The 26,810-nt window shown below is 44.4% G+C and overlaps 3 protein-coding genes across 5 annotated transcripts; all 3 read right to left on the bottom strand.

Moving 5' to 3' along the window:
- Window positions 1-4,823: 4,823 nt before the first annotated feature.
- zbtb26 (zinc finger and BTB domain containing 26) lies at window positions 4,824-7,601 on the bottom strand. The gene is made up of 2 exons (XM_067228224.1): window positions 7,571-7,601; window positions 4,824-7,021 (listed from the first exon to the last, which is right to left on the bottom strand). The coding sequence occupies exon 2, from the start codon at window positions 6,999-7,001 to the stop codon at window positions 5,724-5,726; it is 1,278 nt and encodes a 425-aa protein (XP_067084325.1). The 5' UTR covers window positions 7,002-7,021; window positions 7,571-7,601; the 3' UTR covers window positions 4,824-5,723.
- A 1,609-nt stretch (window positions 7,602-9,210) lies between these two features.
- krt1-c5 (keratin, type 1, gene c5) lies at window positions 9,211-15,078 on the bottom strand. Its single transcript, XM_067227736.1, has 9 exons — window positions 14,989-15,078; window positions 14,100-14,497; window positions 13,810-13,892; window positions 13,217-13,373; window positions 12,125-12,289; window positions 11,769-11,894; window positions 10,774-10,991; window positions 10,415-10,440; window positions 9,211-9,670 (listed from the first exon to the last, which is right to left on the bottom strand). The coding sequence occupies exons 2-9, from the start codon at window positions 14,487-14,489 to the stop codon at window positions 9,555-9,557; spliced, it is 1,281 nt and encodes a 426-aa protein (XP_067083837.1). The 5' UTR covers window positions 14,490-14,497; window positions 14,989-15,078; the 3' UTR covers window positions 9,211-9,554.
- Window positions 15,079-19,120: 4,042 nt separating this feature from the next.
- LOC136932676 (LIM/homeobox protein Lhx6-like) lies at window positions 19,121-24,691 on the bottom strand. 3 transcript variants are annotated; one of them, XM_067227878.1, is made up of 8 exons: window positions 24,621-24,691; window positions 22,436-22,612; window positions 22,053-22,174; window positions 21,248-21,468; window positions 20,967-21,067; window positions 20,775-20,870; window positions 20,088-20,262; window positions 19,121-19,766 (listed from the first exon to the last, which is right to left on the bottom strand). In XM_067227878.1, exons 1-8 carry the CDS (start codon window positions 24,627-24,629, stop codon window positions 19,687-19,689), a joined length of 981 nt encoding a protein of 326 aa, XP_067083979.1. In that variant the 5' UTR covers window positions 24,630-24,691; the 3' UTR covers window positions 19,121-19,686. The 3 variants fall into 3 exon arrangements, with proteins under 3 accessions (XP_067083979.1, XP_067083978.1, XP_067083980.1); XM_067227877.1 differs by lacking the exon at window positions 24,621-24,691 and adding an exon at window positions 23,772-24,062; XM_067227879.1 differs by lacking the exon at window positions 24,621-24,691 and adding an exon at window positions 22,998-23,112.
- Between the last annotated feature and the right edge of the window lie 2,119 nt (window positions 24,692-26,810).

Genomic DNA, 26,810 nt, shown 5'->3' with positions numbered 1-26,810 from the left:
GGGGAAAGAAAGAAAGAGAGAAAGAGAGAGAGAGAAAGAAAGAGGTGAGAAAAGACACATGGGGGAGTGCCAAGTAAACCCTCTGTACAAACCCACAGTCCAGCCCTCACATGTTCCTGTTGCATCCATTAATTCCCATTTGCAAAGAAACAGTCACATTTGAACCTAGCATCCAAATTGAGTTAACTCCAGGCACATGGTTCATTACGAGAGTCCTTCGTGGTGCCACAGGCAATTATTTTCACAATGACAGTCTGCATGTGGCCACTGTATGAAATGAGAGAGAGACTTCTCTGGACAGAGACCATCACAAACGGCGTTAATGGAGGACAGGGCCAAGGCATTAAGGCAGTGCTAAAGACTCGTCGTCAAAACAAAATCTAATCAAATGTTATCTGGACAGCCCAATGTATAAGCCGTGTCACAGAGATCTTCACATACACTGATAGAACTGCACCAAAACCAACCTAAAACCTCAAGGAACAGAATGTAGCCTACTTTATGTAATGAGCATCATGTGCAAGCCTTCGAAAGGATAGCCTACATATTTTGATTTTCTAAATCTAACTCTAAATCTCTTGAGTGTAGTATTACTTAAGGTCAGAGGTTTATACAGTAAGCTTGAGTGTGGTGTGTTTTAACTGAGTACATCTTAGTAATATGTTTCGATAGCCTACTGCAATCAAATCCTAAACCTGAACTTCCACCCTGTATGCTTTCAGCCCCCCGAGCACTACCAACTGAACTGAACATCTCAATCTGTCATTCAGATTTAATTCACCATCATGAGTGTAATGAAACCATCCAAGGCTAAACGCCAGTTACAGTAATACCAGCCATTATTTAACCCCATTACTGTAATCACGGAAATACCCGCGCAACATAAGGCTACAGGACGAATGGAAGTAAGGTCAGATATAATCTCTGCCACTGGTTTCACCCGCAGGGAGACGTTGAAGTGTCCATGGTCACTAAATATGAACTGTGAGTTGTACTGCATAAATCAACGGTGTGCGGTAACGGGGTGGAAGAACTGAGAAAGGTAAAATAGAAAAGATTCGGACGTACTGAGTTTCAGATACGGAATGTTTTGTAAACTTTCTCATATGTAAAAGCTGGTGACATTTTTAAGTAAACACGCCTGACGTCTGAGGTCCAGGGAAACTAGCATGCGAAGAAGGTTGATTATGGGAGTGGGAGTGGTAGCCCAGTAGGATGTTCATTAAAGCAGTTACGTTGATGTAATTACAGGCTATTGTTTAAAATAGAGGCTTTAGATTAAACGAGTCCCCTAGGTGTAAACACCGAATGTTTGCACTGCTGAGAGCGGCCTGAAATCTCTTAAACACCCCTCATTCCTTATGTCAACGATGAAATCCCTGACGTGTCCCACATAAGCGCACATTAACTCGCACTGGAAACCCCCCACTGGAAACTACGCTAATTGCCACAGCTGGCAGACAACGTCTATTTTTAAAAGGATTTTGATGCCTCCATCTCAAGGTTCTGATTAAGAACAAGGAATACATGGAAGTCGGCTATTAACAGAACTGACATGATGGATTCCCTCCTTGTAAGCGTCTGTATGTAGCCTACTGTGGTCTTTGGGTTTCAAGAATATCTCTTGGGCTCTCCTTCATCAATAATGCACCACACTTACCCCCTACAGTCTTCACCGTCTGGCATTATTTAATTTAGTATACATACTGACAAGTCATATCCATTTATAAACTGTGGAGAGCCCCATGTTCGCTTTTCGTTGCATGTTTAAACGTCGTAACGGGGTTTGGAAGTAAAAGTTTGGTAAAGCTTGGAACCAGCGGGTTGGGTTCAGACACGGAAGATTGCTTGATGCAAGGCGCAACCTAGCCTATGGAATTTCTCAAGAGGAGACTGTAATAACGTAACATATGAAATACCTTGGATTAATAAATAACTTTAATATCACTCCTTTGCTCATTCACGTGTGACTTTTCATTTAGTAAACCTCAGGACCCTTACTGTCTGCTAGCTGGCTGTGGGCTGTACACCGTCTGCTACCGCATGACAGAAAGTAGCCTTCAGTGGGGTCTTTACCAGGGTCGGTAACCACAGGATTGTGTGGGAAGAGCGGCGCACACATGACGGCATCCTGATCACACACTAAGAGGAACATGCGTAGGACATGTATTCACAGCAACGCTTGCACCCACCCACCCACGCACACACACACCCACACACATACACATGTTCTCTTCCCCTCTCTGTCACAGTTACCCCACCCTCGACACACACGCACACACACACTGACAGAAAGCCTCAGATGTTGATCCTACGTCATTAGCAACACAATTTGATTAGGATAGAGATACAGTAGGAAGAGAAACACACAGACTCACTGTTAACCTCCAATAGCAAGACCCTCATTGATGCTAAAAACATCTTCCAATAAGATGTCCTCTTAAGGGACATTTAATGGAACTTTCTTTCATGGATCACAAAGTAATTGATGATTATGACATTTAAACTGAACAAATCTTCATTTGAGACTTGGTCATCCAAAGAATCAGAACAGTTGTATTCACAGGGCTTCTCTGTACACTTCACAACCACTTGAATGTGATGAATACGTTAGGCAGTGTGTCTGTGTTAATTCCGCCAAAACACTTTCAGAGATAGTGGCTGCAATCCCAGATTTCTATGCAAAAGGATTGAGGAACATTGTTATTAATTAGGTTCCATACAGAGTGGACATTTTTCTGGGTCCTTCCACTGTTCTTGTCTCAGACTGACTCGTTTTTTTTTTCATGTTGTTTAACTCAGATGAAAGGGAATGTCATCCAATTATCATGCACAATGGTGTTTACAGTTTACATTTACATTTATGCATTTAGCAGACACTTTTATCCAAAGCGACTTCCAAAAGATAGCTTTACAAAAGTGCATAGGTTACTGATCATAACAACGAAATAGCCCTGAACATTGCGGGTAGCCAAAACATGAAGCATACATTGTGAAAACTAAATAAGTCACAAAGGAAAGAACGATAAGAGCATTTAGTTAAACAAGTTATAATTAAACAACATGAACCTCAAAAAGAGCAAGGGTGTACCTGTGGAAAAAGCAAGCAACAAAGTTATATTCCACAGCGAGTACAATACTTAAGTCAGTTACAACTAACCAACAAGAGCAACAAGTCTCTCAATAAGAGTCATTGTGATCCTGGAGGAAACATCAGGTCCAGCCAATCATTCCTAAGTACCGTTGTACTCCCGTACCATTGTACTCCGTTGTTTATGTGTGTGTTTGTTGTTTTGTCACTTGATGCGGTCAGGGCTATTAGTGACATGTCACTGAGTTAGTTCACTGTGTACCAATAGACCCAGTATCAGTATCCACCCCTCCATACACAATGTCCATCCATCCATCTGTCTGTGCATCTATCTATCCATCCATCCCTTATCCATCCATCCTTTATCCATCCATCCATCCCTCATCCATTCATCCCTCATCCATCCATTCTTTATCCATCCATCCATCACTTATCCATCCATTCTTTATCCATCCATCCACCACTTATCCATCCATCCCTCATCCATCCATCCCTCATCCATCCATTCTTTATCCATCCATCCATCACTTATCCATCCATCCCTCATCCATCCATTCTTTATCCATCCATCCCTCATCCATCCATTCTTTATCCATCCATCCATCACTTATCCATCCATTGCCCATCAACCAACCAGCTCTCAGATCCACCACCCTGGATGTGTTCCCGGGTGACAGCTGCCCTGCTCTCCAGAGTGAGACCCATGCCTGCCCCGGCACCAGTGTCTCCCTCCTCTGATGTTAAACACCCTCGACCTGGGTCCGGTCTCCTTTCAGACAGGTGTAGACTGGGTCCGGTCTCCTTTCAGACAGGTGTAGACTGGATCCGGTCTCCTTTCAGACAGGTGTAGACTGGGTCCGGTCTCCTTTCAGACAGGTGTAGACTGGGTCCGGTCTCCTTTCAGACAGGTGTAGACTGGATCCGGTCTCCTTTCAGACAGGTGTGGAACTGGGTCCGGTCTCCTTTCAGACAGGTGTAGACTGGGAGCCTTGCAGCCTTCGGGTTCTCTGGGGTCGCCCGTCTCAGAACAAAAGCCCCAGTGAGGTCCCGGCGCATGACAAACGACAGGAAACACTGATGCTCGCCACTAAGAGGAGTTAGTGCTATTTGTAGATGGCAAGTTGTTTGACAAAGGGCCCCATATTTCTACAATGCGGCCCATTTATAAAAACACTGTGCACATAACTGGAGGCAGAAGAAGGAAAGAGAGGGGAGGGGGAGAGCAGGGGCCCAGGAGCAATAAAGGATGTCAAACATGTCGACATAAGAGCAGTTTATTGGACCTGGAATTATTGTTTCAGTATAGAGTGGATGTGTCAACCTATACTGATAAATGTCCCACTGGAGCTATTGTGTGTGAACCAATAATACTAGTTGTTAATGTTTAATTGACAGTATGTTGAGAGGCTAATTGAAAGGCTATTCACATACTGGGAGCTCAATCAAGAGAAAAAAGGTATGTTCTGGCCAAATGAGTTTATGAAATTAATTGGATGCCAGTTTACATAATTGAGCAGTGAGAAGATTATAGTTGATTTCCTCTTGCAGCAGCTGCTCTAGGAGTGTGTACACAGACAAACACACACACAATGCTTCTATACAAGCTGGAGATGATAGCAATGTTGGAGCCATACTTTTCAGATGATGCAATATGGTGTTGCAACACTGCCCTCTTCTGGATAATGCAAGCTATCACCGTCATAAGAACATTTCAATGATTCACTGGGGGAAATAATTTATTCTATTCAGGATTCTTAATCATATGTAATATATATTAAGGCAGATGAAAGCTGGCCACAAAACATATTCCTTAAAAAGAAAAAAAAACCTGTTGACATTACAACACCAGATCTAAGACACGTTTATTATCTAAGTCAGTGGTTCTCAAACTTTTGACCCGTACCACCTCAGAAAATGTTTCACTCTCCAAGTACCACCATTATGACCGACTTTTTAAATACAGTAGCGTAAGCCTACCCTATTGAGCTACACACAGTTCACGCAGTAACTATCGTGGATGTTTGCATGCGCCACTACCCGGGAACAGTCAGGTAGTAGCGCGTGCCAACATTTTTTTTTGTTTCGAAACAAAAATATTATAGGTAAGGCAAAACTTCTTTTAAATCACATTTCAATCATATCATGGTTACGGTATTTAAATCATCTGAGATTCCTCTGCGTACCACTAGAAGGGGGCACGCATACCATAGTTTGAGAACCACTGATCTAAATCATTTGATATTGAAAATTACATGTATATGGAAACACAGTTTTCACTTTGGTCCTACATTACCTTCTAAGGAGAAGGGAAATCATGTCAGTTCTTAAACAGCACTTTGGCACACAACTTTTCACAAAAGAACACTTGCAGTGGCCTAAAATTGCTAAATAGTTAAACCTACTCTAAAATATCTTTAAACTGTGATTTGGAAGCTAGATCTTAAAAAAACAACATGGAGTCATGTATCAACAGGCTGACAGTATTCATATACAAAATGACATTCAACACAGACAGGTTCCAGAGTAGCTTAAATAATCCTTCCATAAACATAACCAACATGGTTTAAAAACATGGATGTCACCAGCTAACCGCTACACTGGATTTCAGTGCATTCAAGTCCAACGGCGAGTCTCACATGGCGTAGCCGTCGTGTGTCGCGTCGCCGTCGTGCGCCGCGCTGCGCTCGTTGGCGTTGTCGAAACTGTTCTTCCCGTGGATCTGCTTGAGGTGCTTGCGCAGGACGGGCTTGTGGGCGAACACCATGTCGCAGTAGTTACAGCGGTGCGGCTTGTCTCCGCTGTGCAGGTTGAGGTGATCCTGCAGGGAGCACTTCTGGGTGAAGGTCTTGCCACAGATCTTACACTGGAAGGGCTTGATGCCGGCGTGGACGCGCATGTGCCGGTGCAGGTTGCCCTTCTGCGTGAAGGTCTTGCCACACAGAAGGCACATGAACAGTTTGTGCATCTTCAGGTGGTTGGCGTAGTTCTCCAGCTGGCGGAAGACGCGGGCACATTTCGGGCACTGGTGGTACCACTGGAGGGACTTGTCGAAGTAGCGCAGGTGGCCGCCACCCAGACTGTTGCTTCTGCCCGTGGGGGTGGCGGCGGGAGGGGGGCTGAGGGGGTACTCTGGCATGGGGAGGCCGGCCATCTCGCCCGCCATCTCGCCGGAGCGCGTGTCCACGGTGGAGTTGATGAGGGAGTGTTGGGCTTCGGGGGAGTGCAGCGGGGAGGATGGGGGGCTGCTGGGGGGGTAGGGTCCCGAAGGGGGGTTCTCTGTGTCTGAGACGCCCTCGCTCACAGACTCCACCTTCACAATGGTGATGGGGCTGTCCTTCATCAGCAGCTCCTGCTCCGCTCGCCCACGGGGCGGAGTCCTGGGCTCCATGATGAGGTCGTCGTCCTCGTCCTCGTCAACCACCTGGTGGCGCGCGGCCGGCGGAGGGGCGGCCGGAGGCTCCAGGCCTCTGTGGCGGGAGGAGGGCCTCTCCTCCTCCTGCTTCTGGGGCTGCAGGTGAGGGTAGGGCTTGATGAACTTCTTGAGGGCCTGGGTGCACTGCTCCACCACGTGGCCCATCTGGAGGAAGCTAGCCACCGTCAGGTAGTTGACCAGCTCCAGCTCGGGGAGCTCCAGCTGGCCGGTGTAGCAGGAGAGCAGGAGCTGCTGGCCCACCTGCGCCTCCTGGATGGTGGAGATCTGGACGTCCTTGGAGTCCTGCAGGATGAACTGGTCCCTCAAGAAGGGCGAGCCGGCGGCAAACACCACCTTGTGCCCGGGAACCTCCAGGTCGTTGATGCGCACCGTGACGTCGCAGAACCGGCTCTGGCGGCGAAGAAGGTTCATCTTCTGCAGCATGGAGTCTCCGAAGGTGGAGAAGCGGAACTGGAGGATCACCTGGTTCTGGGTCATGGTGCCTCACATATGAGAACCTGGAGAACAATACACAGTCAAATTTAAAGGCTCTCCTGGGTAACACCAGCACTACACTAAATAATGAATCCATGTATTCATTTAGCAGACTTTTATCCAACCTGCTAACTCTTGATCTACATTCAGATGTTCTAGGCAACTACTAAGATATTACAATTCCCATTCCCCTAATGACAATCCGTTTTTTTTAAGTATTAACCTTGAGCCTATCAATTCGGTGAAGCCACAAAACGTTTGCACTGATGTGTAGAACACAATTTAAGTAGATGAAATTGTTGAATATTTCCATTAGATATAATGACACCGCATATTTCGGCAGACGCTGCATGCAATTAGACATTCTGAACACATTGCATGGTTCAGCAAAAACGAAATCGGCTGTATTATCATTTTGTTTAAGTGAACAATGACGTTGTAGCTAATTTGTTGGCTAAACATCCCATTCCATCCTATTCATCCAGCGTCTAGAATAGGCTCTAAAATCGACTTCGTATTTCGAAGCAACCTGTCTTATGAAAGAGAACATTTAAATATATTATTAAACTCACTTATGTATTTCAAATGTATTCACCTATAGCTGGGAAATAGCTAATTAAACAGGCCACTTTTTTCGGTGGACCCCAACAAAAATGGGATTTATTTCATTTCTAGAATCGTTCTAGAAAAATGGCCGATTGTGTACGGAACAGCGGTGTCGGAAGGGGGCGGAGGCAATCTAGACGGGTGACTATTTAAAGCGGCACTGTTTGGTTTGACAATGATATGGCGATGGACAAGCCATGCCGACTTTAATAACAGACTGTTGTTACACAAACACATTACGAAACACATACACTTTTACATGTGAAACGTTCACACACGCATCCATCCTACTGAAAACTCACATAAACGCTCGCACAGACACATGCGCAGGTGTGTGTGTGTGTGTTCGTGAACATGTGTTTATGTCATAATGATCTTCCACTCAAAACTGTTTTTCAAAGATTGCTTAAGGTTGTTTAAACCTGTTTTGCCTAAAGGAGAAAAAGTATATATGTATTCATCTCACCAGTTATTTTCGAAATTAAGGTGATGTTGAACAACTGAACATGACTCACACAAGCCTATTTGGAGCATCACCAATCTCTCTTAGACTGTTCCTTTAAAGTCAGATTACCACTGCCGGTATCTCATATAACTGTGTTGTGATAATGTGTGTCAGCAGCCCATTACATCGGTCAACACTTTAAAGAAAATGACCAAGTACTCTTAGCATTGTAGGCTACAGTGACCACAGGAATAGCTGCTTGACTATTAGCGCAAGGCCATGGAATGACTTACCTCAAACTGGAAAGTCTTAAAAAGGGATATATTTACCACACGCACACACACAATATCCCTTCACATGATGCTTCAGTGATCAGTGACAAAAGTCCAGTCACAGCAACAGCACTAAAACCTCAGAGTGGAGTGCACATTTTTTTTTAAACACTTAGCAACATGGGATATTAGTTCCACATATACTTAACAACAGTGGCCATTTGACATTTTAGGAAAGATATCTTATCAAGCCTATCAACAGGCCATCCATGTTTGCTATGTTAGCTCCAGAAGAGGTTCCAGGCAAGATAATGAGCAAAGGACCAGATTTTCAGGTTCAGTATTTGGGGTCTATTGATAGAGTAAATAGCCATGGGAATTGTAGACTGACATGTCATCTGATCTGCCCCCCGGTGTCACAGTGACCCAAAAGGACAGGACAAAGGTTCTCATGACTTCAACACTGTATTGCGTTCGCAAAACGAGGCTGTCAACAATGTCACGATAAAACCTATCTCAGGAATTTAGCTTTCAGTTGGAGGCACCGTATGTGGCTGTAAAAAAGTGACTTGTTGGTTCACTTTTAATTTAATAACTTTACTCTTCTTATCGTGCACAAACACACACGCTCGTTCGCACACACACACACACACACAAAAGCCTTGATATCCGAGACCCTGTGTTTGGTCACCCAGTGATTTTGGTTTCTGCCTCTTGTTTAAGTGTGGCCTAAGTTTCTCCCCAGTTTCTTTCTCCATATAGGGGCATTTGCCACATGGTCACAGGGTTTGAAAGCTGTAGAATTTGATACCCAGAGTTCAACATTTATGTTAACATGCAATGTTGACAAAGAAGTGAAACATTGAAATGACCAATCGTATTAAAAGAATGTATTGCAGACGCTAAAAAGTATTTATTTTCGCCCTCAATACCATGGACATGTTCAGATAATCTACAGAAGACTACATGTGACTACACATTCTTATGACTACACAGTGTTGACACAGTCAATACATGGGACTACACATTTTTATGTATTCCTTTATTTGGAACAGTTGATGGATTCTGCATCTCCAGTCACTGTTATGGAGGTCACCCTGTTAAAAAAACAAAAACTACTGCTCACATGGGTGAGCCTTCAACTCCAGTATCACACGTGGAAGGCTACGATTCCATAGACGCATGACATGCTGATGGTGATGAGGATGAGGATGATGAAGGCCGACTCTTCCTCTACTTCTTGGTCTCCTCTATCTGCTCCACCTCGCTGGACTCGTCCACCACCTTGCCGTTGACCATGGTCTGGGTGACCACCTTCACAATCTTCCTCGTCCTCACCTCAGGCTCCCCTGCGACACACAGGCACAGTCAGCTCCTCGTCATATTTACATCTCGCGTCTTTCCCCTTATTGTTCGTTTGGCACACGCTTTTATCCAAAGCGACGGACAAAGCACAGCAGATTGATTAAGGATCAAAAGTGCATGTTTCTTAATGGTAGAATGGCAGTTTCTCAGTAGCTCATTTCTGAGAACGCTTAGAATCGGTGCCGATCTGTCATGTGACACTCCATCCCCGTGTACTAAGATAAATGTCCTCCTTTTACCAGGAAGGATGCACTTGTACATAAACACAACTAGGGTAAAGAAGAGGGTTTGGACTGCGCTGGCCTGTATCAAGTAGCACGTATGACAGCAGGGCGATACCGAGACCGAGGCCAAAAGAAGGGGCGTGTCCTCCACTGTACTTGGTTGAAATGACCCTGGGGAGGCGAACCCAAGAATCACCCATTCTCACGGCCTAACATTCACCATGGAATGCAGCCATGTTAGTTATCAGATAAGCAATGTAGTCTTGATTAGACTGAAATTACACTCTGATATGTTGCTTTATCTATTTGATGTGGGAAATAATATACAACAGAGTCAAGTCAATCTTTACTAACCCCAATGGGCCAATTGGCTTTACAACCAATTGTCCATGAATATAAAATGACCTACAGTATAACACATGCACAATACATGGGGAACGTAAATCCTTTCAAAGAATAGCTTTCTATTATTCTGAATATCAAAACATTTAACAAAGTACTTACTCTTAGGGGGTGGTATCTCTTTTACCCTGCAGGGAAAAGAAAAGTAACAACAGTCAGTTCTAGGAATGTTTGATCATGAAATAAAATAGTATTTTACTTTAATGACTGATTACAGACTACCGGATAGGGGCATAGGAGTAAATACAATGTTGGGTGATAAGCATTTAGCCAGAAGTTTAAGCTCCCCCTTTTGACAGAGAAATGGGCAGTTTGTTTTAAAACACGTCATTTTTTAATAGTTAAAGCCCCTGTTAGAAACATTCCACAGAGATTAGGGGGGGGGGGGGGGGGTTGCCCCTCCACCCTCCTCTGCCTACTACGCCTGTGATTCTGCGATATTTAAATTAGACGTTGTTTACATTTCCTCCCCTTCCAGCAGCCGCCTGTAGGTGGCGATCTCCATCTCCAGATTCTGTTTGATGCGGAGCAGCTGCTCGTAGTCGGTCTTGTTGCGCTGCATGTCCAGACGCAGCTGGGAGAGCTCGTCCTCGAGCTGGGTCAGCGTGGCCTGCAGACGCTCCATCTCCAGGGTGTACTTGTGGCCCGTCTCGCTCAGATTACCCTCCATCACACCCACCTGGTAGACCAAGCAGAGCACAAACCAACAACCGTGAGGTTTAGGATTGTTAAACTCCTCCCTCCGAGGGTCTATGAACTTGTTCGAACTATTCAAGCTACCAGTCTGTGCTTTAAAAAAATAAAGACGCTAAAATCAAGATTAATTTACAATGATTAGGCCCTACGCTAGCTTGCGTGGCTTTCCATTTCTTTAATATTGTTTAGCAGGCATGTAGCTCAGCACTGATCAAGCATATCCATGTTAGACGTATGGTGCGCTGCTCTGGGGTTCATCCTTTTACAACCTTCCACCACGCCTTGCTCTATGACCAGCGAGACAAGCTAATGTCATCACTGTCACATAAATCTTACTCTCCATAGATAAGGTGGTCATTTATCAGTTGGTGCTGAGTACACACACACCGCAATATATTTTTCCTGGGAAATGTTTCCATTATGTATGTATTTGTGTTTACAGTACAGAGACCCGCCTTTACATGTCACAGACAGTGGCACACACATAGCCTTGACTTTGTTTGTGTCCTGTCAAATTGATGAACTATGCATGTTTAACCAACCATCAATATGACATGGAGGACACAGCAGACAACTCACACCAACTTGCTGGCTAACAGCAATCTCAGACTCCCAAAATCTCCCATCATCCATTCAAAATCGGTACAATGTATCTAGCACAGATATTGAACCGTGAGAGGTGCTGATTCTTTCAGAATAAAAGTCAATTTTTTTCAATTCTGAGTCCCCTGTCTCCTAGGGTTGGGGGTGTGTGCAGTACCTGCTTGCGCAGGTTGTCCAGCTCCACCTCCAGGGCCTGCAGGAAGCGCCGTCTCTCACTCAGCTCTCCCTGAGCACAGCGCAGCGCCTCGTTGCTCTCCTTCACCTCCGACTGCACCGAGTCCAGCTGCGCACACACGCACACACAAACACACACACACAACTGCTCACATCACAGTTTTTGAACACAGACAGTGCTGTCAAAACAGAATATTATTGGATGTATATGACATGATATATGGAATAACAGACATGCTGATCGATGTTTTAGCTGTGCTGTGTGGGATTCCAGCCATTTCATGGTTTGTGTGCTGAAATATGCTGAGAATTCGGAATCACCCCTACATTCCGACTGACCTTCTTCAGATACCAAGCCTCGGCCTCCTCCTTGTTCTTGCGGGTGATGCCCTCGTACTGGACCCTCAGCTCCGCCATGATGGCCGCCAGGTCGGGGCCCTGGACGGCATCCACCTCCACAGTCACCTGCTCGTTGGCCAGACGGGCCTTCAGGGCGTTCATCTCCTGCAGTGGATGAACACCAGCATACAGGGAGGGAGGGAGGGAGGGAGGGAGGGAGGGAGGGAGGGAGGGAGGGAGGGAGGGAGGGAGGGAGGGAGGGAGGGAGGGAGGGAGGGAGGGAGGGAGGGAGGGAGGGAGGGAGGGAGGGAGGGAGGGAGGGAGGGAGGGAGGGAGGGAGGGAGGGAGGTTAGGCAAACAGGCAGACATTCAGGCAGGCGCTGAGAGACAGGCAGGAAGACAGACAGACAGCTGTTTGTACAGGCCCAGTACAGCTATAGAATGAAATTATATGACTGTATCGTGCTTCTATCCTGACTTCTCATAGTGGAAGTGAAGCTTGTGCTGGGAACGGACTCCGGCTAACTCTGTGAGGTAGGTTTCCTTGTTTGTACTTGGCCACATCCTGGACACCACGCCTGATTATCAGAACATACAATCCATGTGTGTCTTTCCGAGCTGTGTGTCTAAGTGATCATCGCATCTCGCGGCGCAAAGATTTCAGAGAGCTGGGTGTGCCTGTACACACATGATCGTTTTTCAGTTACTGCTGCCCTTCGTTCCTCTGAGCGTTAGTGAGGAGCACAGTTTAAGTTGGTGAAAATACTCTTCACATGATGTCAACTGTGCAAAGCGTACGGCTCAGTGGTGTCTGCTAAATGAATACATTGCATACGCTAACCAGCTTTAGTAGAATAGCATTTTTCAAAGGTTTATGAACTTTTGAACACTCTCCCAATCAGCCCTCGCCCTTCACACACACACAGGCACAGACACACAGTCACACAGGCACAGTCACACACACACACACTCCTCACACGTCCCGTCCCCCCCCCCCCCCCCCTTGACAACTTGTGAGGTAATTAGTCAATGATGTGCAAACACACGTTGCTCCTTCTCAGACGAGAGAGAGACCCACGGGGGAGATCTCACCTCATCGTGATTCTTCTTCAGGAAGTAGAGCTCCTCCTTCAGGCTGTCCAGGTCTCCTCTGAGGGTGGCTATGATCTGGTCGTGATCCGACTTGGCCCTCCGCAGAGCCAGACAGTCTCTCTCCACGGACTGGCACAGCGCTGCCTCCGCCTCCCATCTAATGATATAGGATTACCAGACACAGATTCCACACCAGTAGAGGCACAAAAAAACACACAAAAACACACAAAAACAAAACAAAAACACACTAAAACACACACACACGTTCCAAAACCTGACGACGTAACTTCCCCGCACATGAACACTGCTACTCCTTGCAGGCTCCTCTCCTAGCGACTCGCCGTGCCAAACGTCAGACACATCCGAAACGGATGATGTCTCCCTGACCCCCGTCTATCTATCACAGGCTCCAGGGCTAGCTGATGGGTGGTGCTGTGAGCGTCCCGTTCGCGTGAGAGCACCGTGGGAATGGGCTCTTATTTCTCCGCCTGACAGAGAGGTCATTTATTCACAGTGCAACGCGGACTTGCACTCTCATGTGAAACTCGCAGACGGGCGAGGCTGAAAGAATAGCCCCTCTGTCTGTCACTCACTTGACCCTGAAGTCATCAGCTGCCAACTTGGCGTTATCAATCTCCAGCATGATACGGGCGTTCTCCAGGGTCTTCTTTCTCACCTGGCAGGTGGGCGGAGAGGCGTGTAAACAACTCAAATCACACAATACACTGTATCGAATGCACTTGTGTCAAACACGCCTTTAGAAGGTAATTCCGCGAGAAACGGCAAAATAAATGGACAAACAAATACAAAATTCCCTCAATTAGTGTCTGTTAGTGTGCACACTACACAACAAGCATCTAGTTGCATCAGAATGGACCCTGACCTCCTGGCCAATGGCATGCGCCTGAGCCATCATGGCCTCGATGTCGTGGCCCTTGGGAGCACGCTCCAGCATCATCTGCTTGATCTTCACCTCCAGCTCGGCGTTGGAGCGCTCCAGAGACCTCACCTTGTCCAGGTAGTTGGCCAGGCGGTCGTTGAGGCCCTGCATGGCCTCCTTGTCGCTGACCCCGGCCCCCATGCTGTTGAGGGAGAGGCTGGAGCCCAGCGTGTTGAGGCCGTTCCCCACGGAGAGCGAGCGGGAGAGGGAGAGGCTGCTGCTGGAGGAGACGGGGGGCCTGGAGCGAGGGCTTCGGCCACTGTCCCTCAGGGACATGCTGGAGAAGGAGGGCTGGCGAACTGAGTAGCTGCGCATGGAGAAAGCGGAGGCCATTTTGTCCGCTGGAGAGGAGTGCAGAGGAGCGTTTGGAGTCGTTATGTCGGAGCATAGTGAGGTCATACTCTTTTATTGAGGTCACGAAGTCATTGTGCTGTAGCTTGAAAATAGTGGTCTATCAAAAAATCACTCAAAGGATTACAGGCGGCATATACTGTCATGAAACATTCTTAACAGACAATACAGCATATATATAGAACCTTTACTTAAATATTGCAACTAATTCCAATTTGTTTCCAATGCAAGTGTTCATGAAATGTATTACAGTTATTGTTACGTGGACTTTCACATAAAGAATTAAGAGCACATCGGCTCACCTGAAGATAAAACAGTTTTCCAACAAAACATCCCGCTTCAACCATAAACTCACAAAGTCACATCTGAACCCTCTCTCCCTTTCAAGATGCAGCCACTAAATCACTCACTTTACGACATAAACACTACAAACACAACGCATTTGTATTCTACCCAGTACCAAAACAGATACATTACTTACATGGAGCTCAGGGTGCAGGAGATGCGCTTCTAGAAGCTTCTACGTCTGAGATCCTTGCTAAAGAAGGTGACTGCTGTGACTGTGTGAGATGCCTCAGGTGATCTAGGCTGGGGACCAAGGGGGCGGGCTTCTGTCTGTGTGGAGGGGCGGGGTCGTCATAGACTTGGCCAATGGCACCGCACCAACACTTAGGTATGCTATGTCACATGACACCCCAGGGTGAAACCATGACAGTGTTATCAAGAACTAGGCTGATGGATCAAATCAAACCCTAATCTTGTATTTGTGACATTTAAGATCACATTGGATCCGTTTGTGAAAACATAGTGAAGGGAAACACCCAAGGCTGAACAAGACACCAGAGTTGTCATCATATCAAATCCAGCAGTGACAACAGCCTGATTCCGATTGTTAAGTCATCACACTTACTGTCTTAACCACCAGTAGAACCAACAAATTCGATGCATATCCAGATCTCCACAAGAACTAATGAATCCATGTTGTTACCACATGTTGACAACAAACTCTGTATTTGAGTGGTCTGTAATGAAAGATGTAATGCTAATAATTCTCTTAGGTCATTTTTGAGGTTTAGGTTACAATGGAAAGTCCCTATTCCTGTTGGTCCTGGATGGGAGCTGGACCAGCTGAGTGCACATGTCTCTGGTTCTCTGATACAGCCTCCTCCTCCTCCTATTGAGCCACAGAAGAATGCCTGGCAACCCGAGCCACCTGCCGCTCCTGGGGATGGCTCAGGTCCGGGGGATCTGGGAGGAACCAGTGGACAATGGAGAGAGGGAGAGCGGGGTGAGCGAGACCAAGAGAGGTAGGGAGAGAGAGAGAGAGAGAGAGAGAGAGAGAGAGAGAGAGAGAGAGAGAGAGAGAGAGAGAGAGAGAGAGAGAGAGAGAGAGAGAGAGAGAGGAGAAAGGGAAAACCCCTGAGAATAGCTCAAGAGGTTGGTGGAGGCAGGGATTGTTGAACCCAGGCACATTTGCATATTAGTACACTACATACTTGTACTGTGTAGATGTGTGTACCCAATACTATCAATATCCATTATCACATGGGCAATATATATATATATTTTTCTTTTTTTTTTTTTTTTTTTCACAACTCATCTCTCAGGTACCTCAGCAGACAGCAACATCTATATAGATTCCTTACTATAACTTCAATGTGCCCAATTCTTGCTTGATCAGGCAGTAAAACAGTCGGACCTGATTTAAAGAGTCCCATGGCCACCACCCATATTTCAATCTCAACCAGACCCACAGAAGAGTTGCGTCAATCCAACACATTTGACACATGTCCCGATTGTTGTACACTGAACTGTGTGTTTTAGCTGTAGTAGATCAACTTAAATTATGTTATGGAAGGAAACCGGGGCATGTCCATGAGATATAGTGGCTAATGTTGAGGATGTACCGCTCCCTGGTGGTACTACACAGTCACTGCATTTGGACAGCTGTCAAAAAGATATCAGAGACTCGAGGCCAAAAGTAAAAAGAATAGTAGAATGCACATTTGAAAACCTACGAGTGTGCACTTTGCGAATAACTCCACTGAGCCGATTTGAGATGAAAATGGGTCAAACGAGACTACTCGACGAGCCATCTCTTCTCTGCTGTCTGTCTGAGAGGGCTCGAGTAGACTGGAGTGGTCTGGCACAGTCTTCAAACACAGTCTGCCAGCTGCCTCACTACCACTCAGTGCGCCAAGGCTGCAATACGACACAGCGACCATGACGGCCGCGTTGCTTCCACTTAGAGTCATGACATGGTAGGGAATGCAGAACTTGCACTAGAGTTTCGTTCTACGCAAAATATAGCCTATATTTAATTTGGTGACCGAAGAGAATTGGCTTCAGGTCTGATGAAAGACAGTAATGTTTTAGCTATGTCTGACATTGTCATCTGCATCTCTTTCAGTGTTGCTGGGAACGAGCACAATCATCGTAGAAGCAGCAAATTACATTTACATTTAGTCATTTAGCAGAGCGACTTACAGTAAGTACAGGGACATTCTCCCCGAGGCAAGTAGGGTGAAGTGCCTTGCCTCGGGGGAATCGAACTGGCAACCTTCAGATTACTAGCCCGCTTCCCTAACCGCTCAGCCACCTGACTCCGGAAATTAATGCAGCAAAACCCAATTCTAGGGGTTAATTCTCAGTTCTGTTTAACATTTTAATGTCAGAAAGAAGGCCTAGGCATGTGATGCGCTCTGCTACTTCTCCTTCCATTCTTCCTTTTATTTATTTTTTTCCCTCGCACCAAAAAATAAATTACTTTTTTTTAGGCACAGGGTGCTTAGATGAGAGGTCTGCACAGACCTTTGTAGTCAGATTGTGGAGCTCAGCCGAGGACTCGGCTGAAAAGTACTGTCGCGTAATCACTCATCAGCGGTGCCGCGCGCAGTAATTCGCCACGAGGAATCCTGCAATCAGACGGCTATTCATTAACATAGGGGGCCTTTCTCATCTGCAAGTACTTGAGCCTGCCAATCAACTGAGCCGGTGCATGACATTCTGACAGAATGAGCCGGTTTGAAGGCTGATAGAAGCTTGTGCGTGGTTGAACGATGTCGTTTCCCTGCCTCGTTTTCTCAATAGACAAACTATACTGTACGTGAGATAATCCAATAGGAGGAAATAAAGAGACATTTTGATGTTATTTCGTTAAAGAGCGGCCAAGAATATGCCTGATTGACAATCAGCTCTATTCAACATAACAAAGGAGACACGACTTGTTTTTAGATTTCACATGCCTAGATACAGTAGAATAAACCTTTCAGTGACAATTTATTCTCATATTTTATTGACTTAAAAAGACACTCTGATTACAAACGTACTACATAGTAACAACACACCAATTCACTTTTTTTTAATCGCATTTAAGTGTTCAAATCTGTGCACAAGACAATATAAGCAAGCAAGTAGAAGTTGATGATTAAAAAAAAAAACTACTGGTAAACGTTCCACTGTATCTTACTAACCTGCATCTGTATCTCTAATCAGCCATCTTTAATTTCCTTCTCTTGGCGCTGGCCTTGGTGACTGCTTCTCCTTGTGGGTTCAGTCAGCAGGGAGGAGGCTGCCTTCTCCACCTGAGTCCCACACACCTGGCTCAGCCCAATCTAGTCTATTTTTAATTAAATCTCTAATCGCTATGGCCCAAGCACAAAGAACGCCATTGAGTCAGTGCATGTATCTGGTACATCCTCTTCCTAATGCCTCCCTCTACTGGGTTAGTTTCTCTGTGTAGCTACATGATATCACTGGATCATACACTTATGGGTAATTAGCATTCTTAACTTGGACAATGTGGATAGAACACATCTGATCACAGGAACTTTCCTACACTGTGGTGTTTAAGTATTTGGGTGGAACATGTACTGTACAGCTAGTTTCAAGCAAGTCTTTTTTTTGGGGGGGGGGGGGGGGGGTGGACGTGGACAATGACGCCTTATCAAAACTATGAAACCTCTTAAGCAAAATTTGATGCTCAGCCCACACTTGGTGTGGGCTGAGCATCAAGTTGACTCAGACCCCCATCCCTCTGCTCGAGGAAGGACTAGTGGATACAGGAGATTGATCCCCGCAGCGTAAGTGTTCCAGTTAAGAGACTGATGTAAAAGAGGTTGTCTTCTAAAGAGATGGACAGGGCTGTGCTCTCCTTTGTTGCACTGAGTTCATTACTGTCGTTGTGGTTTTCATTGCCGGAATGGCGGGCAGAGTGCTAAGCAGTCAATATAACTGCTTCACATGCTCTGAGTTAAAAGGTCTTATGAAAGCCAACAGAGTGCTGGATCAATATCATACGTTGAGTGAAATGCTTATAATAGTTTCCCCATTACCTTAACAGGTTGTAAATTGAGGGCCCTCAACCCGTACCTTGTTCATTACATACCTATGAATATTGCTGATAATACAGGTTATGAAAGCCATTTTACTTTTGATGGATGGCCTATTGGGTTTATTGTTTGCGATTGTGTGTGTAAAATAACCTACTGTGTGTTAGGCCTACAAGATCTACTTCCAGTGTGTGTATGTGTGTGTGTGTGTGTGTGTGTGTGTGTGTGTCAAAAATAACTGAAAAAGTGAGAAAATACATTGAGTTTACACAACACTTACAGGCACATTTTATTAAATTCGTACAGTATTTACAATATACAATAAATGACTTTAGCAGTCAGCATATAAGGACATTTACTAAAGTGCTTCTCTGTAAAGTCAAAATAAATAACGTAACATTCTATGAAACAACTTCAAAACAACATCAACACAAAACACAGTCTCCGGGGTCAGACATATCCTCAGCCCAGAGAAACACACAAGTCATGCATTTGGATTTCTTACACATTTAAACCTCAGGATTGAAAAGAAACAAAAACCCTGCTTTAATGGTGTGACTTGATGGAAAAAGAGCAAGAAAAAAAGTTATCCAGGACAATTCTTTTTTTTGGGGGGGGGGACTTCACGTCACGTCCTTTTGTTCTTGCTAATGTCTGATCTTCCAGGAGGATTTTCCAAGAGGAGAGAGAGAAAACATACATCTCCTTGAAAAGCACAATTCCAAACTGAATTAGATGGCGTAAAAAAACACACAGTAATCCTGCGAAGAGGCAGGAGGGACCGTCCTGCTGTCTGCTCACATGAAGAAACTGAACAGGGATTGGGGACCTGTAGAGTCAGGCAGGGCTCAGCGCAGAGGCAGCTGAGTCAAGCTCATGGTCGAGTGGTTGAGATGGTTCGAGCCTGCCAGCACAGAGAAAGGATGGCCTGCATACAGACACAAACACAAAAGAGATCTACTCAAGAAGATGCACTTGAAAAGCAAAAAAACTAAACATAACTGATTCAGCAGTCGAACATATTAATCAGTAGGAAATCAAGCCCTCATGGTTCACAACAACATTTACATGTATTCATTCAGCAGATGCTTTAATCCACGGCGATGTACGAAAGTGTGGATAGTAAGTGCAGCAGATAATCAAGGACTAGGAGAGCACAGTTCCACGGTGCTTGATACTAAGAAACAGATTAGACAATTCTCTCAAATACAATCTCTCCCAGGGACAGGCTGAGGAGGCGCTGACTCACTGTCCAGGTATCCATGCAGGCCCATCAGGTGGGGGTGGTCAGGGCTGCTGAAGGAGGAGTAGTGGAAGTCTTCTGGCAGGGAGGAGGGCATACGGGAGTGGGGGACACCCTGGGACAGAGCGCTGGGTTGCGGAGGGTGCTTTTTGTGTCTTGCTCTACAGTTCTGAAACCAAACCTGATAGAAAATCCAAAATATAGCCTATGATTTATCTTTCATTATCAATCGCTGAAGAAATCATTTAGGATTTTTTTATGCAAAGTATGCAAAGTATTTTTTTCCTTTCCTTTTCTTTTCCAATGCTTGAGATATTTTAGGATTTGATTTTGAAAAATCCTAATTATTTTGTGGGTGGGAACCTGATATGGCTGTGTGCAATCCGTAAGTGAAGTGGATGCAAATCACATGCAAATTAAGCAACTACATAATCACAGAAAATGCTACATTTCTACAAACCAAATAATGAAACATTTCTGATTGTATAAAGTGGATTGTTAGTAAACATATATAAAATGATTTTGGGATTAGACATTTAAATAAATTGTCTATCATTTTAACAAAAAATCTTAAATGTTCATAGAATCATTTAGATAGGCCTATATATTAAATTATCATAGACAACATATTGTACTACATGGAATGATGTCCTGTTGCCTAAATCATATTCCAGTGCGCCATGTTTCCCTGACCTGTATGACCCGTCGGCTCAGTCCTGTCATGTCTGCAAGCTTTTGTAGGGTCTGGGCATCTGGGTTGTTGTCTTGGTTAAACTGGGACTGCATTACCTAGGAGAACACACCAGAACACTCAAGTCAGCCATCACTGTTTTTCCTTCTCAGAGAAACACACACTCAGACTGTTAAGCACAACATGCTATATACCTGAAGTTGCTCTGCAGTGAAGGATGTCCGTGCCCTCTTTGCTGGTCTGGGTTGACTGTCCTGGTCAGAAGGCAGGGCTCCTTCCAGAGTCAGCCCTGTCCCTACGGGTTACAGGAACAATCATTTACCAACCAAACTCAACGCATTTATGTTAATTTTCTTACACTGAAACTAGCCGGCGCCAGTTTAGTATTCTGTTTTCAAATTGTGACGACAATAAAAACATAATTAACATAGGCTATGCCTGCAATGTCTGGTATGGTCTGGAAGTTGTTACTAACCGTTTTCTGCAGCTCTACGCAGGTTGTCCACCATGGTATCATAGTGACCTCGACAGAGAACCCTGCCTTCCACGAGACCAAACTCCTCTCCGGTAGACAATTGTCGCTTGCAGGAGTAGCAAGCAAAGCACGCCAGGTGGTACACACTGCCACGCGCTCGCCTCACCCAATCACTGGCATAGATCTGACGGCCACACTGGGCACATTTGGTGCCGAACCGACTGTGAGACAGATTGAACGCTGTCAAATATAGGCTAATTTAAGTTCAAAATTATGTTTTGTATGAATGTGTGACGGCAATATAGTTGAGTAATAGCAGTAATATAAACTATAACAGTAATCTGAAGAAGTTTAAAAAATACTATGAAAAATAAGATAATTAAATAATAAACTACTACATGAAGAGATGTTTTGTAAATCGCAGATTATTCAGAGGAATAAACTAACCATTTAAAAAACAATTTGTTTTCACGACATTATTGTCTACGACCAAAGAGAAACGTGAAAGGTGTTGACCAGAAAGACAAATGATTAAAGGGTAGACAATTTAATTTAGATAGTTTAAAAATAATAAACGTTATTTCTAAAGCACATATATATTATAAAACTAAGTATGCCGTTAAAACGTGTTGACACAGCAACACTTTTCTTGGCTATAGACTGTAGGCTATCCAATATTTAACATTTTCCTTTCAGGCCTAGTTCTATTTTGCGTCACCAGATGACGAAAAGGGCTAAATGTCGTAGCCTATATGCACATAAAGGCTTTCACTTTAATGTAAACAGGTTGCAGAACTTACCCTACCTGAAATAATCCAATTTACAATAGATTTCTTTGTTTTTTATGTAGCAGCTATTGTGCTGACGTAAAGATTCTCTGCAGACTGAACACTCCAGACATCCCACGTGCCAATTCTGATTATTCACCTGCAAGGTTATCAATACAATGCAAAGTTATTACATGGTAAAACATGCACATGTTATAGTCATCCACTAGAAACATTAAAAATGATTTATTTCGTTTTTGGATAATTATGTAAAAAAAACTAAAACATCAGGCGATGCAGGCGCGTACATCATCCAGAACTGTTAAATTGATTGTAAACCACAATCATCAGTAGATATCAGCAGGTATATGTGGGGACAACACTGAATTATATGATTTCGGCCTAAAATGGTTCTGGTCACCTTGAGCAGATATCTGTCCTGGATCTCCGTCCCGCAGCTCGCGCACTGATTCTTCCCCAAGGAGCGGACTGCTGACGGAGAGGCCAACGGCGAGGAACACACACACGGCGTCAGGGAAGGACTGCACAGGTTTGCCTCCTTCTTCACCTCCGATTGGGACTCCTCTTCCGAGTGAGACTGTTATGAACAACAATACTTTACAATCTGATTTTTAGGTTGAAATAGGCTTCTTCCAATGTTTAACATAACTTGCATAACTTACCTTTATACTATACAATAACTTCTCACACTTGCCAACTTTGAAATAGCGTATACCCACCATATGAATTGTGTCTACGCACATCAGACATTACAGTGAGTTGACAATAACATGACACGATCCAAAATGTAATTGATTTAAAGTGACAAAACTAAGAACTCAACGCCCAAACAGTCGACACAGCTCAGAGGACAGCATTGAGTATCCTTGGGTGAAAGCAGTTCGATTAACGGCCTTTTCGACACAATCTAAGAATCAGAAGCATTATACCAGGAAAAGGAAGACCTTGTAGTTTTGACTCACCATTATCAATCCTCGGACACTGGGTGTCGGTGAGAAAGATGGAGCCTAAAAGATAGACTACTCGCCCTCTTCCACGCATTACGCATCCCTAACCCACACTGCCAGCCACATCCGGTCCAAAACAATAAATAACGCATTTAAAAGCTGGCAACAAAGGCAAAATTTGATGAGGCAATTAGACTTAAATGATTGATTTTTTTCCTTGCGCGCAACAGCCTACCTCATATTCCCCATGCAATCGAAAAGCCCTGAAAAGATAGACCACCTGCAATTAGTGTTTGCTTGAAATGCTCGCGACAAGAGGCAGTAAGAGTGTCAATTTCAGCTGTCACTCACGAGAAGGCACCGGGACACCAGCAGAATTACATATTATAATTTTAATAGCCGTAATCGAAAATCGAATCTCTCTAAACAGCCATAGGATGTGAAGTGGTTCAATTGTAGATCGCACTATTCATACGAGATAATGTACAGAAGTTGCAGCTGATCTTGAAACATAAAGGACGGTGATTGTCTCGGTCATGATAGGCTCGTTAAATACTTGAGAGTCCCCCGGGTGATTACGGCACTATTCACCCACTGCCAAAAAATGTGCTTCAGGGTGGAATTCAGAATCCATGTTGTCCTTCGTTTAAAAAATTAGCACCAATCTAAAAAAAAAATCGTGATTGTCACTAAACATAAACATTGGAAACAAAAATTCAGATACAAATTCAGAGTAAAACATTATCACATTGAAGTTGAGGTTTAATGACCCCCAAATCGTTTCATTACCTTAACGAAATCATTGTCCAATAAGACATTTTCTTCTTTTGGAAGTGAGGATTGAGATTCATTTTTCCAGTACATGAGAAAAGAGGAAACATCCAAATAAAGGCTACCAGCCTACAGGCCTTATTCTTCAAAAGGGGAAAATCCGGCATTCAAATGAACAACGAAACGCCCTCCGAATATGTTTTAAATCAGTGGTCAACATTAAGATTTAATCTCACGTGTCTTTCAGTTTATACTCTTGTGGAGAAAGCTCATTTATTTGTGTATCTGTCCTGTTGTTAACTTCTCCGGTAAAAAACAAATTAGAGGCAAAAGACGACTCTATCCTTTTAAGAAATAGGCTACCCGTGTTCATTCAGGAAAGCAGAGCTATTTGGGCTCCACTTATCTTTTAGTCTTTTTCTCCGCCTCTCCTCCAAAATGGAAGTTAGGCTACTCCCCATTCACTCTGATGAGAAAACAATTACCTCCACTAATATGTTAAATTAATCAAATAAAATAGCATTATCAAATGATATGACGCATAAATAAATAGAAACACAATATGTTTTTAAAAGAGTGTTGTTATTGAAATTGATCATTTTACTTTACTTTGTAGTATTTACAGTTAATGTGTCGTAACACTTAATTAGTTAAAAGTGTGCTTTGTGTGCGTGAGTCAGTTAAAGGCATGGTTTAGTTTTATTTTTTAAAGATCAAATGCTGTTATATTGTTTGTTTCCCCCGTGGTACAGTTTGTCCTGCACCACGTAATGAAATCCCAGTAGGCCTAATTTCCAGTATTGATCAGTGAACACAATTCTCTAACACAGAACACACAATGTGAGGTCAAAGACAGGGTTGTGTCACCTGCAGCATCCGGAACAGAGAATGTAGGAACTGAAGGTGGATTGCTGCTGGTCTGATATCTCTGTCCTGCCGCCCCACCCTTCCTTTAGGAGCAGATGCTCTTGTTCCAGGCAAACAATGAACCACGAGTCCCCCACCTGAATAAAAACAAAACGTAACATATGCTTAACTTATCACCGCGGCTTAAACAGCCCCCAACGGACGGTCGGGAGGTCAGCGTGTCAACGGTAATCCGCCTGTCATCCGTTCCTCACTAGCTCGTAAAGTAAGGAAGGGTTGTTCGAGGGCGCTCTTTACAGAATGTGTTTACTAAAGGAAATAATCATCAGCGTTAAGGAGGGGAGCCATTGTTGCTTTTGAATAACAACAAGAACGAACAACATGTTGACCGTAAAGCTTGTCTGAACCAGGAAAACTAATGGACTACACCTTGTAGTGACAGACACTGCAAGACGTGTCTGTGACTATCAGCTGCATTGGTGGGAAATCATATGATATCCTCTTCCGTTTCTCACAGTCCTCCATTCATCTGCACTGCACAAATACTTATTAATAATAATAATAACAATGTCCAATCAGCCTATTAACACAAAATGAATAGTCAACCTTCCTGTCATTATGACTGGTTACAGCTGTCTATAGGTTCTCCTTTCAGCTGTCTCTGTAAGTTTAGGTAGATTTCTCAGCTTCGTGGCAGATCACTCTGAATGTAATAGTGTGTGCACTGTGTCGTATCAAAACTAGAGACAGAATTTCTCTCTCTAGTTTTGATACTACACACAATTTCAGTATACCCTACAGCATCACCCTGGGGTGTGTGAGAGCTCGACACCTCGACGGCCCTGCCTCCTCCACGGCGTGGCCTGCATGCAGCACACAGCCAAGTGACATTATGACATATCCTCCGCTTGGCATGTTCGCTGAAAGAAAATGTTTGGAGAGGGAAGGACGGAGTGAACCCTAAGCCCAGCAGTGGAGCCTTATCTTGTAGCACCAGCGCCTCCGTGATCTTGGGTCAGGACCTGACTGATAAAATGGCTTCTATGTGACGGTATGTGGAGGGGGCGGGGCGGTAATGGGCAGCATAATTTATGCTTCACAAAAAAAAAATAGCTAGACAAGGGGCGCTTAGTAGCAAACTCATTGTGATCAACAGCAAAAAAAATGTGTTGATATCCAACAATGACTGGCTAAAAGTGGGAGAAAGGGGGCTCAGAAAATGACAGTATATCCATTTCATTGACTACTAGGTCCATACTCGACTACACACTGAAAGACACGACAGTGGAAGGGAGGGCTGTGTGTACAGAAGTGGTTGACCTCTAAGTTGCCCGGTATGTGATGAGTTTCCTTTAGCATAAAAGACCTTCCACATGTTTCCATGTGTATGTGTTAAGGGACCTTTGATAAACACTATTACACACTAAAATAATCATTCACGTGCATTTTTCCTTGTCTGCTTTGTGGGTTTAGATTGTATTTCATGTGATGACAGCTATGGGCATCTGTGAAGACTGAGATCTACTGTAGGCAAGCCTATGGAAATCACACTTGATTTGATTTGTTACAACTCAAAACGGACTCAACATTTGTCCATAACCAAATGGCGGATTTGTTGTTTTGTCAGCCAATGGGAAGCCTCCACTGTGGAGGATGAATATACAATCACTACACGTGGATTGGAATTCGACGTCTTTCAACCAACAAAGTAAATGAGACAAACCTCCCGCATGATAGCTGAATTGCTGGTTGACCCAAAAAAACTCCCCCATCATCATAAACAAATAAAAAGTTTATTTGAAGTACAGACAAGGAAAAATGGCTGGGTTTTCAGCACTCGCGCCAGCATACGACAGCAATTTGAAGGGTGTGTGTATTTTGGCTGGGCCTTGCGGCCTATGATGGATGACAACAGAGAAAATCGCGAGCCTCTGGCTCGAACACAGACGTAAATTGCTTTCAGCTGATGACTGTATTTCGCCTGAAATTTATCAAGTGGATTACAGTACGCCTTCTTATTTACAGCTCGGAGGCAGGCGATACGTTTGGCCGAGCAGCGAGAAGAGGTGGAGGTGTTTTTTTTTGGACTCTGCAGGATGAAAACATACAAGCTGTGAAGGGCATTCTGTAAACAATGTGATGGATTAGGGAGTCAGGTGGCTGAGCGGTGAGGGAATCGGGCTAGTAATC

The sequence above is a fragment of the Osmerus mordax genome, chromosome 24 (assembly GCF_038355195.1).
Source record: "Osmerus mordax isolate fOsmMor3 chromosome 24, fOsmMor3.pri, whole genome shotgun sequence".
Lineage (NCBI taxonomy): Eukaryota > Metazoa > Chordata > Actinopteri > Osmeriformes > Osmeridae > Osmerus > Osmerus mordax.
This window is presented reverse-complemented; position numbering and strand designations above follow the sequence as displayed.